General features: G+C 34.9%; 4 protein-coding genes across 7 annotated transcripts in view; 3 read left to right on the top strand and 1 right to left on the bottom strand.

Moving 5' to 3' along the window:
- The window catches only part of LOC111450570 (zinc protease PQQL-like), a 9,629-nt gene extending 2,782 nt beyond the window's left edge, over positions 1-6,847 (top strand). Inside the window, exons 6-21 of the mRNA XM_023090765.1 lie at positions 37-294; positions 402-539; positions 629-698; positions 805-1,018; positions 1,566-1,671; positions 2,079-2,312; positions 2,872-3,036; positions 3,121-3,270; positions 3,355-3,446; positions 3,918-3,999; positions 4,112-4,195; positions 4,279-4,395; positions 4,487-4,597; positions 5,064-5,144; positions 5,971-6,165; positions 6,538-6,847. Of these exons, the coding sequence (XP_022946533.1) occupies positions 37-294; positions 402-539; positions 629-698; positions 805-1,018; positions 1,566-1,671; positions 2,079-2,312; positions 2,872-3,036; positions 3,121-3,270; positions 3,355-3,446; positions 3,918-3,999; positions 4,112-4,195; positions 4,279-4,395; positions 4,487-4,597; positions 5,064-5,144; positions 5,971-6,165; positions 6,538-6,612 (2,172 nt within the window). The 3' untranslated portion in view covers positions 6,613-6,847. The remainder of the gene's footprint in view (positions 1-36; positions 295-401; positions 540-628; positions 699-804; positions 1,019-1,565; positions 1,672-2,078; positions 2,313-2,871; positions 3,037-3,120; positions 3,271-3,354; positions 3,447-3,917; positions 4,000-4,111; positions 4,196-4,278; positions 4,396-4,486; positions 4,598-5,063; positions 5,145-5,970; positions 6,166-6,537) is intronic.
- Positions 6,848-7,451: 604 nt separating this feature from the next.
- LOC111450292 (60S ribosomal protein L31) lies at positions 7,452-9,144 on the top strand. The gene is made up of 3 exons (XM_023090341.1): positions 7,452-7,549; positions 7,823-7,927; positions 8,692-9,144. Exons 2-3 carry the CDS (start codon positions 7,845-7,847, stop codon positions 8,969-8,971), a joined length of 363 nt encoding a protein of 120 aa, XP_022946109.1. The 5' UTR covers positions 7,452-7,549; positions 7,823-7,844; the 3' UTR covers positions 8,972-9,144.
- Positions 9,145-9,983: 839 nt separating this feature from the next.
- On the top strand, positions 9,984-10,679 carry LOC111450293 (40S ribosomal protein S30). Its single transcript, XM_023090343.1, has 3 exons — positions 9,984-10,081; positions 10,180-10,317; positions 10,428-10,679. The coding sequence occupies exons 1-3, from the start codon at positions 10,078-10,080 to the stop codon at positions 10,472-10,474; spliced, it is 189 nt and encodes a 62-aa protein (XP_022946111.1). The 5' UTR covers positions 9,984-10,077; the 3' UTR covers positions 10,475-10,679.
- Positions 10,680-12,892: 2,213 nt separating this feature from the next.
- Positions 12,893-15,896, bottom strand: LOC111450291 (vacuolar protein sorting-associated protein 32 homolog 2-like). 4 transcript variants are annotated; one of them, XM_023090340.1, is made up of 8 exons: positions 15,728-15,896; positions 15,484-15,589; positions 14,802-14,901; positions 14,118-14,203; positions 13,926-14,017; positions 13,452-13,566; positions 13,174-13,369; positions 12,893-13,074 (listed from the first exon to the last, which is right to left on the bottom strand). In XM_023090340.1, the coding sequence occupies exons 2-7, from the start codon at positions 15,553-15,555 to the stop codon at positions 13,178-13,180; spliced, it is 657 nt and encodes a 218-aa protein (XP_022946108.1). In that variant the 5' UTR covers positions 15,556-15,589; positions 15,728-15,896; the 3' UTR covers positions 12,893-13,074; positions 13,174-13,177. The 4 variants fall into 4 exon arrangements, with proteins under 4 accessions (XP_022946108.1, XP_022946106.1, XP_022946107.1 ...); XM_023090338.1 differs by having other exon boundaries at positions 15,484-15,592; XM_023090339.1 differs by having other exon boundaries at positions 15,693-15,896.
- Positions 15,897-17,673: the final 1,777 nt, after the last annotated feature.

Raw genomic sequence — 17,673 nt, forward strand, 5'->3', positions numbered from 1 at the left:
TTTTTTTTTTTTTTTTTTTTTTTGTTTTGGTAATAGTCGGCTGTGATGATTAGTTACAAAATGGCAGCAGATGAGATGAAGACTGTGAGAGACTTCAGAAATTTACTTGTAGAATCCATGTTCCTTCAGGCACTAAATCAAAGGTTTTACAAAATATCTCGTGGCAAGGATCCTCCATTCTTTTTATGCTCAGCTGCAGCAGAAGCTGTTGTTCTTCCATTGAAAGCTTTTATAATGAGCTCATCCTGCAAGGAAAAAGGAACTGTAAAGGCACTGGAATCTATGCTGACTGAGGTATGGCTGTGTGCTCTGACTTAAACTTCAACATCTTCCTCTTTTAGTGTGATATTCTTCATCTAATGATGTATGCATTCAATTACCCATGTCCCATTATGCTTCAGGTTGCAAGAGTACGACTTCATGGGTTTTCAGAACGTGAAATATCTATAGTTCGAGCCCTACTGATGTCAGAGATTGAATCGGCCTATTTGGAACGTGATCAGATGCAATCAACAAATTTGCGAGATGAATATTTGCAGGTGCGTTGATGCTTAAGATTTATAATGAAATTTGGTGTATGTTAATATATATCACTACTTCTGATGTAATATCTTGTTTCTTTGAGCAGCATTTTTTACGAAATGAACCTGTAGTTGGGATTGAGTATGAGGCCCAGCTCCAAAAGACTCTTCTACCTCGTTAGTGTTCGTTTTTTCTTCGTAAAATCTAATAATGTTTAGTTTTCTGTGATGAATTATATAATACAACCATCATTTTTCTCTGGGGTATTACTTCTCCTCACAGATATATCAGCGTCAGAAGTATCTAAGTATTCAGCAAAGTTAACATCATTGTGCAGCTGTGTCATCAAGATAATAGAGCCACGTGCTTCTGCAACCGTTGACGGTTTAAAAAATGTTGTCATGAATATCAATCGTCTTGAGAAAGAAAGAAGCATTCCTCCTTTGGATGAAGAACATATCCCCGAGGAAATTGTCAGTACCATGCCAAATCCAGGGTATCTATAATTTTTATAACCCTGCGTTGTTCATGTTGAAACATTAAAATCTCAAGACCCTTGGGTCTCGCATCCTTACTGATTTGTCATCTAATATGGAACTTGTTTGAGAACTGTTTTTCATGTGTTTATACATATGTTCTATGGAACTCAATAAAACCGTGTATGAATAACTATTGTTTAAAATTTCATTTTTTTTTTCCAAATTTTCAGTAACATGAGATCTGCATGTTATCCCGTGGTAGTTCATAAAAATGTTTTCGGAAAGAATCAGAATGCTATTTCAGAGAGTTTCTCTTGCTTGCCTTTGAATTTCCAATATTCAATTATTAGGCAGCAATGGATACGAATTGAGTTAAAAGAACACATAAAGAGTATCATACTCAATTCAAAATCATATAAAGAGTAATGCATGTTCTTAATTTTGTTTAATTCCTTATGAAAAAGTCCTCCCTTTTGAAGGTTTGAATTCAGATGTTCACTAGGAGACTTTCAGTTATTATTGTTATAATGGTGTGGTAACTACACTTTTGTGATAACATTTCAGGAACATTTTGCAGCAGCAAGAATATCCTAACATTGGAGCTACCGAAATATTTCTATCAAATGGCATGCGAGTTTGCTATAAGTGTACAGACTTTCTTGATGATCAGGTACCTTGTTTATCTGATATAGTAATTTCTGCTGCTAGTTTTACTAGCAATGAACCAATCAATGTCAACTTAATATTTGCTGATGACATTACAACCATCTTTGACATGATAAATTTTACCATCCCCTTCCTAACACCCGAGGGGATAAAATTCAGAGAGCAGTTTGCTTGTACCCTATTTAGGGATTTAGTCCATAACGTATATCGCCTTAGAAGATTATATCATACTTGAAGAGATAGTGAAAGCATGAAAAGCATGGATCTGTTATTACTTTAGGTCTTTTCGTAAATCTGTTAATATTATTTCTTAGATGCAATGGTCCACTAAATTTGAATAGATTTTCTTCTATTGCTCCTTCTTAGTCTAAGTATCTCCTGTACACCTAACATACCATTTTATCTTAACAGGTAATATTTACAGGGTTCTCTTATGGGGCCTTATCTGAACTCCCAGAGAGAGAGTATAGTTCTTGCTCGATGGGTTCAACCATTGCGGGAGAAATCGGAGTGTTTGGTTATCGACCTTCTGTACTAAAGGATATACTTGCTGGTAAGAGAGCTGAAGTTGGTACAAAGCTTGGAGCATACATGAGAACCTTTTCTGGTGATTGTTCGCCGTCGGATCTGGAAACTGCCCTGCAGGTTTGTTTCCTGTTTTCATCTCCATTACTTATTTTATAGCCTTTAAATGAAAAAAGACTATAAAAATATTTTTTCCAAAATGATTAAACATACATGTCCCCTTGGACCACTTCTATGTTCCAAATTTTCCTTCATCATATGTGGATTTTGCTCTTGGTGATTGGCCTAAACTGATGTTATGATTCCTGTTCGTGCATGGACATATATCTCCAAATCTTTTTCTTGATTTCAGTTCTGGGTCAACTATTTTTTATTCTATTCACTGCTCTTTACTTTTATGTTTATTGTTTGTCATGCATACGGCCTCACAACTAATATAATAGGACTGCGTTATCAAAACAAATAATCTTTTATGATTTAGCTGCTGACTGTGCCTAGTCAATGAGGGTCGACGAACTTTTTATCTGTAACATCTGTGTTTTGAATTATGTGAAGGATTCAGTCAATGTTCGAGCAGCTTATTTCACGATTCTAATTTAAATTAGCGAACTTTCAGAAGCATTGATTATAAAGAAATTTCCCCTTAGACCATTTTTTGACTTTCTGTTTCTCTGCACAGCTTGTTTATCAATTATTCAAGACAAATGTGACACCAAGAGAGGAGGATGTCAAAATTGTTATGCAAATGGCAGAAGAAGCTGTGCGTGCTCAGGAGAGGGATCCTTATACTGCATTTGCGAACCGTGTGAAGGAGCTTAATTATGGAAACTCCTATTTTTTTAGGGTATGCTCGTTACCCTGCTTTTAAAAAAATTTATTATTTTTTCTATAGTATTATCTTTTTGAATTTTTATTTCTTATTCTCCAGCCAATTAGGTTAAGTGACCTTCAAAAAGTTGATCCACAAAAGGCCTGTGAATATTTCAACAACTGCTTCAGAGATCCATCCAACTTTACTGTTGTAGTTGTGGGGAATATTAATCCTTCTATAGCACTTCCTTTAATACAGCAGTATCTGGTATGTGTAGCCTTATATTCTTCCTGCTTACACGCAGCAACCTTTGTCGTTCAGGTTAAGTAAGGTTTTGATTTCTTTAATCAGGGTGGAATACCAAAGCCTCCTGAGCCTATTATGAACTTCAATCGTGATGACCTAAAAGGCTTGCCATTCACTTTTCCTACAAGAATAGTTCGGTATAGTGCACTGACCTTGTATTCAAACACATTGATTATAGGAAAAAGAAAAACATGTTCACCAAATATGATATAATTAATCAGTGGGGAGGGAAAGTAGTCAAAACAAAACTAAAAGAACAATGTTTTGTCTTTTGTTTTCCATTCGATGCCTCTTTTTTTCTTTCTTTTTTCTTTTTCTCATATGCTGTTAGTTAAGGTCTTACATAAAAGTCGTAACAGCCTAAGCCCACCGCTGGCATGTCCTTTTTGGCCTTTCCCTTTTGGGTTTCCTCTCAAGGTTTTTAAAGCGCGTTTGCTGGGGAGAGATTTTCACACCCTTATAAAGAACGTTTCGTTCTCCTCCCCAACCGATGGGGATCTGGCAGAAGTCGTCTAGAGTGAATTTCCATGTGTTTTTGGTTCATAAATTTATTACATTCTTGTGGGATTTCCCTTTCTTTAAGCACGTTTAATGTTCATGCATTGTAGAGAAGTGGTATATAGCCCGATGGTTGAAGCCCAGTGTTCAGTACAACTATGCTTTCCTGTGGAGCTCACAAATGGAACTATGGTATTTCCTTCCATTTTATTGTCGAGGAAGGGTAGATTGTAAATAAAGTGTCCTGTTTATTACTTTTTCCCCCCAATGGTTCATAATGTGTTTTGTTCAAAACAAATTGCAGGTTGAGGAAATTCATTTCGTAGGGTTTTTGAGCAAATTGCTTGAGACAAGAATGATGCAAGTTCTGCGTTTCAAGCATGGACAGGTATCTATATATTTTGTAGGTTTTCTGAGTATTTGTTTTATTTTATTCTTTTGCTTAATTCGCGGATTACTTATCTGTTTCAGATCTATTCTGCTGAGGTTTCAGTATTTCTTGGAGGCAACAAACCTTCAAGAATTGGTCCTGTTCGTGGTGATATCAGCATAAAATTTTCTTGTGATCCGGAAATCTCATCGAAGCTGGTTTATACATTATCACAATCAACCTTCTTTTACTTTGTTTTCATTAGCAAATTTAGCTGACAAATTTTTGTGATCCTGAAATTTTTAAAAGGTTGATCTTGCTTTGAATGAAATACTACGTCTTCAAGAAGAAGGGCCTACAGATCAAGATGTTTCGTCAATCCTAGAGATTGAGCAGAGGGCTCATGAAAATGGACTGCAGGTTAGTTTTCGTTTATGAAAATTTATTATTACTTCATGAAGGATTTAGTAGAAATAGCATTCCACTTGTTTTCCTATCTTTAGCAGCAGCAGCAGCTCTTTTAGCCTTGGTTGATGATCGCTTGGCTTGACTTGTCCAATGAATTGCAGTCTCTGAATCACTCTCTCTTTTCCCATTTCTTTTTCTCTCCACCTTCCACTCTCCTCTATTTGGTATGGATAAGGGAAAGGAAATACTCGAAAGAGTTTCGTCTTCAAATTAAAAAAAAATAGGTCTACTTGAACATGCTTCAAGGTGTTATTTTCATTTACCCTTACTTGGCACGACTGTAGTTTGAAAGCTTATGATCCATTATGATGTCAACTTCCAGAAAGAAAAGAAGTTGGTTTTCAGTTGTTCCTAGTTTATATCGTGGCAGTATGCTTAGACGAGAGGAATTTTATGGATTTTTGGTGTTCATTTGCAGGAGAATTATTACTGGCTGGACAGGATTCTATGCAGCTACCAGTCAAGGATATACTCTGGTGATGTTGGAACTACTTTTGAGGTTAGTGGCATTTAGTGAGTTTTTCTATCCATTTTTTTCTCTGTCGATACTTCAAGTTGTTTAAAATATCTATGAAATGTGGCTTTCACCACTTGTGATGCATTATTTATCAATTGAGTTCTTACTCAATTAAGCATGTATTAGCTCAAGCCTACCCGCTAGCAGATATTGTCCTCTTTTAGCTTTTCCTTTTGGACTTTCCCTCAAGGTTTTTAAACGCGACTGCTAGGAAGAGGTTTCCATACCCTTATAAAAAGTGTTTCGTTCTCCTCCCCAACCGTTCCTTCGGGGCCCAGCGTCCTTGCTTGCACTGGTTCCCTTCTCCAATCAATGTGGGAGCCCCTAATCCACCCCACTCCCTTCGGAGCGCAACATCCTTGCTGGCACACTGCCTCATGTCCACCTCCATTCGGGGCTCAGCCTCCTCGCTGGCACATCGCCCGGTGTTTGGCTCTGATACCATTTGTAACATCTCAAGTCCACGCTAGCAGATATTGTCCTCTTTGGGATTTTCCTTTCAAGCTTCCCTTCAAAGTTCTTAACTTTAAAAACGTATCTGGTAGGGAGAGGTTTTCTCACTCTGATTAGAATGTTTCATTCTCTTCTCCAATCGACGTGAGATTTCGCAGTTTACTTATCCAGTTGTTTGAAATATACATGAATATATTTGTCTATCTTAAAATAAATTGTGTAGTTTCATTGGGCAATGCTTTGGAATGGTAACCGTAAAGATAAAATGAACTCTTGACATTCTCCAAAGAGAGATAAATTGATATACCACCTGTTGTCATAAATTCTTTTGTAAATTGGTCTGGTTTTGAAGCAGATCCAGGATGAGGGACGTTTGAATGTCAGAAATTCCTTGACACCATTGACAGCACAACTGGCACTACAGAGAATACTGCCATTTCCTTGCACAAAACAGTACACTGCAGTGATTCTATTACCAAGTTCATATCGCTTCAAGAAACTGAAATCATTCTTCCGACTTGGTCTATCATCTCCTGCCACAGACGCAAAGGTTAGTTTCATACCGGTTCTCCAGTCACTTGCTGCACTCCACAAAGTCATAATAATGCATGCAATTTCTTATTTGAATTTTAAGAACACCCCTTAGAAAACAACTCGGGTTTCACTATTCTTTCACTCGGTAAAGCAGCTTCCCTATACAAAGAAGAAAACAAAAAACGAAATGGGTATCCAACGGGTTGAACTTTTTGATTCCTTGATCTTGTGGGCAACTATACTGCATAGAAAAGTTTGGACCTCCCTTTTAAGGGCCATTCATTCATTCATTCATTCATTCTTTCTGTTTTGTGTTGATATTTGTGCAATTCCTTTGGTTTGGAAAGATTTACATCATATATGTGGGTGTGTTTGTTTGGGTGAGCAGATCTTAGTGGGCGTTGCGGGTCTAGCAGTTTTGACATTTAGCCTGTGGAGATATTGGAGAAGTAACCAAAAATGATGAAAGTGTATGCGCTTCCGGTTGGTTGCTGTTGTATTAACTTAAATTCTGGCGTACATACTGTGATGATGAATTGCTGAGAATGAGGCATCAATCAACGGAGCTTTCCAAATGGAGGGTTCCAGCTTTCCTTTCTCCACCGACTTACAAGCAAAAGTTATCATTGTGTAGATTGATTAAAGAAAGAGGCAGTCATAATAATAATGAGCTGTGTGTGTATCATTTCATTTGCTTATTCTTCATTTCCTTCCTCTATAACCCTACACTTTCACTGCACCCCTTAAAATGGTTCCGAGTGCCTGGCTTTATTGTCCTTCAAACTTTTCACTTTTTGGTCGAGAGCACTCGTTTTAACTCCGACGATGAGTTGTGATATTCTCTATTAATTTTGCTCCATTTATTTTTTCGATGATACGTGGAATTAAGTAGTGAAAATGGGTTTATTTTTTTAAGAAAATGGAGTTGATTCGTGACAAGTTTGGTGAAATTGTGGGGACTTGTTCTTGCTATATATGTCTCGAGTGTTCTTTGTTGTACATAAGAATCAGGTAGAAAACTTTAGTATATCTAAATTACAATTAAACTTCTAATTCACATAAATTTGAATACCACTTCAAAATCAAACTAATTTTTTTCCAACTAACTAATAATAAATAACCCAAATTTACCGACAAAATATTAACATTCAAAGTTTATAAAAAAAATATATGGTTTAATATGCTAAAATGGAGTTTTATTTTATTTATTTTCCTTTTTTAAAAAATAGCCCATTTATTATATTCATCGGTCCATTTATAGGCCCAAACTTGACAAAGTCTGTGACACAATAAGCCCGCAATAATTTAAACCCTTATATAAATTCAGCATTAGGGTTTTTTGGTGCCCCTGAAGACCATCTCTTTCACTGGAGGCCACTCTTCGCGTTGCCGAACGCCAGGTCTCTACTCTTGAACTCTGAACATGTCTTCTCAATTATTAGTTCAATACTTCGTTTTCGCTTGTCTTGAAACTTCGTAAACCGGTAAATCATGATCTGTTTTGGTTTTGATTACCTTTTTGCTTTTTATGCGATCGGCTTGCCCGCTTCCGGTCGTTTCTAATCTGTGAAGCATATGAATCGTGTTGATATATATTCGGCATTTCTGCATTTGAGAATCTAGAACTCGTAGAAATTTTGTCTGCTTATCTTCAAAAGGCTTTCTGTGTACAGGTATTTTTGAAGAGATTTAAAAATGGTAGAGAAGACCAAAGGAAGAAAGGAGGAGGTAGTCTCCAGAGAGTACACTATTAACCTTCACAAGCGCCTTCATGGCTGGTACGTTCTTTTTATCTGCCTCTCATATGTATTTGTCCTTTTTAATGTTAGGTTTGTATATTCTAGCTGATTATGTACTTTATGTGGGAGGAGTAACCTCGATTTAGTAGTCTTTGCGTCATAAATTCATCAGATTTTTGTACTTTACTTGGAAGTGTGTGCCATGAGTTTACTATTGCTTCCTTTTTCCTAGGACTATAGATTGGTATTACTAGATTTTAGTTCATACTGTCTATTGTACTCTGAATTGGACATACAACTTGACAGTTTGAGGTTTGGGATTTCGGATTTGTTGCTAATTGAAGTTATAGTTGTTGTAGGGCTATAATATTACTTTTGTCTATAAATAGCCAGAATAAGCATATCTCCCCACTACTTTAGCATGTTTTGTTCTATCGTCTGGATATGAGATGAATTAGAGCCTTTGGACGGAACCAATCCAGGGTTGTTGATACTCTGTTATGAAGAGTTAGAAGCGTTAGAAGCGTCAGCTGGTCCATTCCATGCTTTGTATGAATAGTGTCCCCTGGAGCCCGTGATGCACAAGTATTTTAACCATTTTCGTTTATTATCTAGTAGGTTACTTTCATTACCATATATAGGCTTTGATACACATACAGTGCTACTCATTAACCTGTACTGTTTATCTATATCCTAAACTATTATTAACATAACCTCCCTAATGTCCATCTCTATCTGGAAATAATGTATAACCGCAGGATCTGTTTGCTACTCATTAACCTGTACTGTTTGTGAATGAACAGCACCTTTAAGAAGAAGGCTCCTAAGGCCATCAAGGAGATCAGGAAGTTTGCTGAGAAGGCCATGGGTACAAAGGATGTGAGAGTGGATGTTAAGCTGAACAAGCATATCTGGAGCAGGGGAATCAGGAGTGTGCCCAGAAGAATTAGAGTTCGCATTGCTCGCAAGAGAAACGATGATGAAGATGCCAAGGAAGAGTTGTACTCCCTCGTAACAGTTGCAGAAATCCCCGCAGAAGGACTGAAGGGACTCGGGACTAAGGTCATTGAAGAAGATGATTGATTCGTCAACTGTTTTCTCGAAGAGGTGGTAAGATGAGATTAGGTTGTAGGTTTGATTTGTTGAATGAAAGAAGACTCATATTTTAATTGTTGTCTTTGGAGATCTTTTTTGAATTAACTTATAATTCCTGGACTTGTTCAGTATTAAGTTCAATTGTTTTTGGGTTACATTAACCGAGGCTTTTTGAATTAGCAAATCATATCCATGTTTTATAATTCAATCTAAATACCGTTTTATGTTTGTTTGGTAAATCATAATCTTCCCTAGGAGCATTCAAGCCTTCAGCCACATCAGGATATTATCTTAATCTTTCCCGCGGTCTAACTCGGAGTTGTTTTAGTTAATTAATATTATAGGGAGTTGTTTAGTCAATGTTTTGCTTAGCAGGTTTGAGTTTTTGTTGCAATTAGAATTATATTGCACTATTTTAAAAAATTCTTGATTATTAACGTAAACTTGTTCTGGATTTATTAAGTTATATTATTTTATCAATGTTGTAGATTTCAAACCATTTGTAAACATAGAATCCTTGCCGAAGTTGGTCACAACGTCTCAAAGTTCAAATTGTAAGGTCAAAGAAATACACAAATTGAAAGTTGTAACATACATAAACGAACTAAGTTTGATCTCTAAAGACATTGAAGAAAAGTGAGGTTCAAATCTTTGTCTCCGAGTTTTAAACTAAAAAAAAATAACCAACTATATTTTTTTTTTAAGTAGGCAAAGAAATTTAGAAGGTTTGTTTAGGGAAAAAATCGTGAGAATTTTTTCGAATTAAAATAAATGTTTAGACAAAGATATAATAATTACATGTAATTTAACGAGAAACAATAAAGACAACAAATTTTCGCGCTGAAAAAATAATATTGCTAAAAATAGTTTTTATTTGGGTTAGAAAAACTTTGGACCGATATATAAGTGAAATTAAATATGGGCTGGGCCGGCTGGATCAAATTTTCGCGCGTCACCCAACCCACTACTATATATATGTTTGTCCATTCACCTAAACCTAATTTTTGCAAGTTGCGTTGTTAGTTTCTAGCGTTCGAAGCGAGCACGCCTGTCGCCGAACATCCGGAAGAGGGGAAGACGCTTTCAGATTAGCCATGGGTGAGGATCGAGCTCTTATAGACTCATTTTGCATTTTATGTTCGTCTGTTTGATGATCCTCATTAATTCGTTTCTTCATCTCTGTAATCGACATTCAGGTAAGGTTCACGGATCTTTGGCTCGTGCCGGTAAGGTGAGAGGCCAGACTCCGAAGGTTGCCAAACAGGACAAGAAGAAGAAGCCACGAGGACGTGCTCACAAACGGATGCAATACAATCGTCGATTTGTCACTGCCGGTAAACATTTATTTCTTCTCCCTCTCTCTCTCTCTCTCTTTGATATTGTAATCGCGTTCGAACTTTTATCCTTTTCTCGTTTTTTTATGAGTTTAAATTTCCTCTTGCAGTCGTTGGCTTCGGCAAGAAGAGAGGACCTAACTCGTCAGAGAAGTAAGAGTCTCGATAATTCGGCATAACAGCCATTCTTTCATGTTATTTAATATTTCTGTTAGTTCTTCCTTGATGTGTTCACTCTGGCATTAATCTGGACAATGATAGCATTCGTTCTTTTAGAAGGTTTTTGTTTAGTCACTACATGTATCTTTTACGTCTAAGTTTTGACGTTTCGCAATGAGATAAGTTTGTTAAGTTTTTGTTAATGGACATTGGCAAGGGATAATACTGTCGGAGTCGCGTGTTTGAATTTGGTTAGTGAATCAGTTAGAATTGATCAATTTCTCGCAAGTAGGAGATCGAGCGTAGAGTCTCTGTATTTCTAGATCTTGCAACTGTTTTATTCTTTAGATTTGGAATTAGACTCTGGTCTTGTCAATTCCAACCACCTTCTCCCTGTGAAGTGTTCTGAGAAATGACAAGGTGTTTAGGTAACTGAGTTAGAAATTGAAGATGACAGTGAGTAAGGCGGATTCTGGACAACATGATGACAATCTCGTCATTGTTAGGAACTCATTCAACATCTTCCTATGTTTTGAATTCATTTTAAACTAGTTCCTTCGTCATTTTAAATTAATTCCTTCTTCATTTTAAACTAATTCCTCCAGTCATTTTAAACTAATTCCTCCAGTCATTTTAAACTAATTCCTCCAGTCATTTTAAACTAATTCCTCCAGTCATTTTAAACTAATTCCTCCAGTCATTTTAAACTAATTCCTCCAGTCATTTTAAACTAATTCCTCCAGTCATTTTAAACTAATTCCTCCAGTCATTTTAAACTAATTCCTCCAGTCATTTTAAACTAATTCCTCTAGTCATTTTAAACTAATTCCTCCAGTCATTTCCTAGTTGTAGTGGTAGTAGTATTAGTAGCGGGACTTGAGTATTGCTATCATAGGCTTTGTTAGTTATTGTAGACATTCATTACGATGCAAAACCATAGATCAGTCTTGTTTGTATTCTCATTATTCTCGTCCATCTTGTCCATGTAAATTACACATTCAAGAACGTTGATCTTGAATGTAGTTGATGTCCTTGTATTTATTGGAAATTTGAATTTCAAAAGCTCTCGTCTCCGAAAATGTTGAGTACCGATTTAGTTGTTTGGGAATGATGATAGTGTTTCTAAGTCAATCTTCAACCACCTTCCTCCCTCTCATTAGCTGAGACAGCCAATTAGTTTTTTGAGATAGTGAAAAGTGTTCGAAAAGTTATAGTGAACATGGGAAGTTAAAGAGGCTAGATATGTTTCTAGTATTCCTTTAATATTTTCTCCGAAATAATTTTCTGTTAATTTTTTTTATACAGATTATTTTTTAATTTCCCTTTATGATTTAGTAGTTCGATATAGCAATGATAGATTTGTTTGGCTGGAGGTCAATTCTTAAACCGTCATTTAGTATGATTTGAGACTGTAATTTAAGTCCCAGCCAGGATGGAAGATGCTTTAACCTATTTACCAAGTGAAAGAAAGAAAAGTGAAGGTAACGGAATTGGGAAACAGTGTTGGAGAAGCGACTGTTTTATTTACTGAGTGAAAGAAGGAAAAGTGAATGCCATGGAATTGTGAAATAGTGTTGGAGAAGTGAATGAGCTTCTCTTTCTCTCATTTCTTTCCTTCCCTCTTTTTCTGATAATTTAGAATTGTGAAGGAGGGAAGTTCAGTCTCATCCATTTTTTATAAGGGTAAAGGAGTGGAAGGATTTACTAAATGGTAGGTCTTAAATGACCTCCAACCATACAAATCTATACTTATTTTTTTCTTTTATTCTTTCATCTCTACTTTCAAATTATGTCTACGATATTATATTAGGATTTCTATTTGGATTCATTTCGATTTAACTTGTTTTGTTTGTGTCTAAAGTCTGCGACATTTTATTCTTTAGGTTTTAATTCATTCCTTGTTATTAATATTCTTTCTTGCTATATAGATTTTTTAAAATATCAAATTTTTAAACATTTACTAGAAATTGTATTGAGACTTACAAATTGTTTAAACGAATTTTCAAATGTGAAATTTGTATGATTTCTAAATTTGTATGATTTCTTTTCATGTTCGAAGCTCACTATAAACTAAAAAAAGCTGTTACTTTTTCGTATGTTAAATATATCTTCTGTTGAGTTGCAGTACTATTTGTGAATTATTCCATCTAGTATTTATATTTGTAAAATTTGAATTGAAGCTTTATTAGGCCGAATTTAAATTTATGACTGATGAATTGATTGTGAACATTAAAGTTCAAAATTTTTTACATTTCAAAATCCTGAATATGATAAATCAGGAACAAAAACTCACACTTAATTTTAGATCATATTTATTAGTAGTAGTCTTCCTAAACCAAGAAAATATGAATAAAATTATGAAACTATGAATAAATTACTCTGAAGTTTGTACCTAAACTTCCCTAGGCGCACGAAATTAAATTTTAAATGACCACAATGTTTGCATTCACTGCAAAATAGAGTATAGATAAATAAAAGATTTAAAGGATGATTACAGTTATTTCGCGTTCTTTATATACAACTTCACCCGGCAGGGAAGAATAGCTCGTATGCAATTTTGAACGAACGGCCATCGTAAGCTTCTTTGTATGGCACAATCTGCCAGGAGATCACACCGATTCAATTGCAAGATAACAGTAGTGCATAAACTCCATTGACATCTTTCAAATAAAATATAAAACGTTGAAAGAACAAGACCTGATTAGAGGGCCATCTCCGCTTGCAGAGCTGTGAGTTCGTCTTCTTCAGCAGTTCTCTTCTGAGGAACAGGGCGTGCAGGTACCCGGCCTGACGGGATGGAAACGGGCGCAGCAGGAGTTGTTGACGCCGGTTGGAGAAGTTGCTCTTCCAACTCCGCACTTTCCAGCTCTTCAAGTTCCGCCTCCAATTCATCCTGAATGGCAACCATAATCACTAGATGAGATACTTACTAGATATAAGCTATTAATAATAGGAAAGAGTAAAAGATTAACAACCTCGTCGAAGTCAGCTGCAGCACCAATTGGAGTTGATAGCGCTTCCTGTATCTGTTTCATATTCTCCGTCTGCTCATTAATATCATCCATCGTCTTGTCCACATCATCAATATTTCTGAAGAAGTTCCGAATAATTAAGCTACTTACTATATAAACTAACGCTCTAACTTCTCACTAAAACATGAAGAAAAATTTCACAAACCATTCAAATTTCAGGCCGTTAAAATATATTTAAATGAACAAAATTTGATCGCATTTTCTCCAGACTGCTAGCTTAACTAGATGAATGAAGTGATGAAATAAGTTCAGATATATTGTACAATTTTCAGACAATAATAATAATATGGTTAAAAGACGTGCTAAGGTGTACTATATAACATAGACTGATTTATTTTTTTATAGATAATGAATGACCCAGCAAGACCAAAATTCTGAAAGATTATAAACCACAAAGGCAAATAAAAGTAGGCATACGTTGCTTTCTGCATTGCCTTCATAGCAGATGCTCCTGTTCTCAAAGCATCGACAGTTTCCGTCGTAGCTTTAGCGCCTTCTAACATAATCATCTGCAAGAGTAAGAATAGGTTTTGAGTAAAAGCTTCATCAGCTCATGAAAGTAAAAGAAATAGACGTCTCATCAATCAGTAAATAACGACTACAGCACACCTGATCGTGGATACGCAATTGAAAATTTCCAAGCTGCTCTACTTGCTGTTCGTAGAGTCTCTTTCTCTTCAAACATTGTATGGCCGCTGCAAACAAAATATAATGATTGTGAATGGAATCTGAAAAACATTAAGTCCTTATGGCTCTATTAACTCAAGAATAGCTGTATTCAGACTACCACGGGACAATTGTCATGTAATCAAAATTGATTATATACATGAAAAGAGTAATATCAACATTTTCAAATCACAATGCCTTCTACTTATTTGAAAAAAAAAAAAATGCAGTGTATTCTCTAACCCACAAAAAACCTTTCATGAGATTTATTTCCCTAACAAGCGAGAAGCTGCTTCGTAGAATTCATTGAGAACAAGATTCTTCTTCTAATAATAAAAAATAACTAAAATGAACAAAAAAAAGTACTTGAAAAACAGCATTAAAAGTTCGTGCAGACTATTACATTGCAGTAAACTGATATAAGCATAACTTGCATTTCAAAAATTTTTACGGATTAAAAAACTTCGAAACGTGAGAAAACCAGGTATGGTGCGACATCAAATTTACACCTCAGAGTCGACAACGTAGGTATTAATTAAATCTTAATCACGCTCCACACATTTAAAAAATCAAAGGAAATTGAAATCAATATCGTCATAGATGAGATCACTCAATTTCAGGCCATACCTCGTTTATTCTTCACTCTTGTGAACTCTTTAGCTTTTTCAACCTCTGCAGATGCCTTCTTTACAAGAACGTTCTCTTTCTTCTCCAGCATTTCAAGCGTCTAAACAGATCATTACAGACAGTGAAAAAAAAGTGCCCAAAAACATTGGTACCAATTATGAAAAGCTTTGTTAGACTAAAAAGGTCTGTGCGATCACGATTACCATCACCTTGGACATGATTTCAACTATCCACTCCAATATAATCGCATAGAAGAATAGCACAGAAATGTAGTACACAGTTTTCAGTTCTTACATCTGTGAAACCTCACCTAGTGTACCGCGATTACAAGTAGCAGAACAAATGTATAATTACATGTTAACCTAATTCAAATAAGACGATGATTTCTCAACCGGAACCACCACTTGACAAAGTAAAATGAAGAACCAAATAAACACTAATACTCGGTCAAGGAGAAGTGAGAACTAATTATCGCGGCGTCAGAAACACTAATACTCCGTCAAGGAGGACCAATTACAAAGTCGTCATAAACAATAATATTTGGACGAGGTGAATGAGAGAAGTCAAATATCAATCAAGATTGAAAGAAATAGAGCTAGAGTTCAGAACAATCTACTAAAGGAAAAGATCGTTTGCATAAAAAGAATATCTAAAACAATAGAACAACAAAGTGAAGACGTACCTCGCTTAGCTTCTCTAACGTAGCCAAAGCATTGGCTTCTTGTTTAGGTTTACCAAAAAGCCTGTTAAACATTGTTGACGCTAAGAAACAAGAATCCTCTCTCGATCTTCTGCAACAAAGGACAAAATCAGAACCAAACGCTTAGTTCCAAATGCTTAGTTTCAAACAGCCGATCAACTTCGATGAAAACAAAAACAATCAATTCCTACCAAAAGTCGATAAACCAGAGAGATTGAGACGGAAATATGAGAAGCAGAAATGAACCGAAAGAATTTGTGAAGAACTTTGAAGTAGAAAGGCTTCCTCAATCGCTCCAGAATCCGGAGGACGAAGATTTAGAGTTCCTGCTCTCTTCACGTCGCTGTTTCGTCTCCACGCGGCAATCTACTTGCTGGTTTCCGTAGATCAAATCAAAAACTACCAATTTTCACTCCGCCAATTCTATTTATAGGGGGATATGGGCCGGGTCGATTGGAACAATGATGGGCCGAATATCTTATCATTGAATCGGCCCAAATTCATACTTGGGCTGCTGGACATGTATATGGGCCAAACCAGATAAAGTACAGAAAGCCCAATCACCACAGGTGTTCCCAGCGAATTAATTCAAATGTCAAAAATACCCTTACATCACGTAAATAATGACAAACTCTTTCAAATTGATCTAACACCATTATTAAAAATAAAATAAAAAATTTAAATCTAAAGATATCGAATCTCAAAATGATAAGGAATCATCCTAAGAAAAAGTAAGATTCGAATTACATTGTTGATCAAATATCTCAATATAAGAACTCTAGTTTAAAATTCAAATCACTCCACAGGTAAGATCGATCAAGTTTGAATAATTCTAAACATCCAACTTAAATTAGTTTTATATAGCCTCAAAATAAAACTTTTGATGGGATATTTCAACAACTGTATTATTCATATTTGATAATCATAATGAGTATAAATAAATTATTAAAGTAGATAAAAATCTTTTTAACATATATTAATAAAACACCGTAACTCTGAATTATGATTTATCAAAAAATAAATGAAACTTGATTATTTTTTAACGTGTTAAGAATTAGCTCGAAATAAGCTTATAAGTCATTTATGGCTGCTCGGAGACAGGCTTCGAAACCAGACATTTTTAGTTAGAATAATGAATTTGGTGTCACTATTCTTTCCTCAATCATGAATTTGGTCCTGTAGATAAATTATTGCAAAACGTGGGGGACAAATATTCAATATTTATTATCCCAATCTTTAAAAAGTAACATTTTCAATCCGACATTATCCATATTAAAGTACTCCTTTTGCACGATAACCTATTTTATATACTTTTAGTTTTATATTCAATTTCAATCCATCACTTCTAATAAATCGACATTAATGCTTTCTTCACAAATACTCACCATCGTAATTATTATTATTATTATTATTATTTGATTAAAATAAATAAATTTTAAATTATCATTAAAATAATGATATTAATATTTCATAGCATTATTCATTCCTAATTGCTTATAATTAAGTTTAAAATAATATCTTCCACATCAGCATGTTCCTTAGATTCTTATCCTAAATTTATAATACTGTATTATTACAAATTGATTAAAAAAAACAATATTAAAATTTAAAAATTAAATTCTTTTGGGTTTTGAAAAAGTCATACCATATCATAGAAGAATCTAAGTGGTCGCCTAGTTGTCCTATTTATGTACTATGAGAGTTATTGAATTATACACATAAATTTTTAAATTCTATTTAAGTGTTACAATTAATTTCTGAAATTATTATTTAATTTGATCAATAACATATAGTTTATTAAGGTGTTACACATTATTGTTATTAAAATTTTATATCAATAAATAGTATTTTTATTTTATTTTTTAATCAATAATTAAATTATACATGATATATTTAAAAAAAAAAAGAGATAAGAATTAGAAAATAAGAAAATAAATAAGTAACTAAATTAGGGATTTTGACAGATTTAAGAAACTCGTGGAAAAGACATCATATTTGGAAAAAGCAAACAGTTTGATATGTCTTAAAGTGATGAAATTATTGGTGATTAAATTATTAGTCACTAAACACTCCAACCGAACGTGGTTTATTTATGGCACGTGCGACATGAAATGTGAGGCCAAATTTATTTGGCGCAGATATGAAGGACGAAAAAAGGAGAAGATAAAAGGG

Source organism: Cucurbita moschata, unplaced genomic scaffold (genome assembly GCF_002738365.1).
Source record: "Cucurbita moschata cultivar Rifu unplaced genomic scaffold, Cmos_1.0 Cmo_Scf00012, whole genome shotgun sequence".
NCBI lineage: Eukaryota > Viridiplantae > Streptophyta > Magnoliopsida > Cucurbitales > Cucurbitaceae > Cucurbita > Cucurbita moschata.

Excerpts from the sequence above, each read along its gene's own strand:
- LOC111450292 (XM_023090341.1), top strand. The coding sequence starts at position 7,845 with ATGGTAGAGAAGACCAAAGGAAGAAAGGAGGAGGTAGTCTCCAGAGAG. Across the intron at positions 7,928-8,691 it reads CACAAGCGCCTTCATGGCTG|CACCTTTAAGAAGAAGGCTC; the intron begins GTACGTTCTTTT and ends GTGAATGAACAG.
- LOC111450293 (XM_023090343.1), top strand. Across the intron at positions 10,318-10,427 it reads TCGTCGATTTGTCACTGCCG|TCGTTGGCTTCGGCAAGAAG; the intron begins GTAAACATTTAT and ends TTCCTCTTGCAG.
- LOC111450291 (XM_023090340.1), bottom strand. The coding sequence starts at position 15,555 with ATGTTTAACAGGCTTTTTGGTAAACCTAAACAAGAAGCCAATGCTTTG. Across the intron at positions 14,204-14,801 it reads AAGAGTGAAGAATAAACGAG|CGGCCATACAATGTTTGAAG; the intron begins GTATGGCCTGAA and ends TTTTGTTTGCAG. Across the intron at positions 13,370-13,451 it reads CTGCAGCTGACTTCGACGAG|GATGAATTGGAGGCGGAACT; the intron begins GTTGTTAATCTT and ends GTTGCCATTCAG.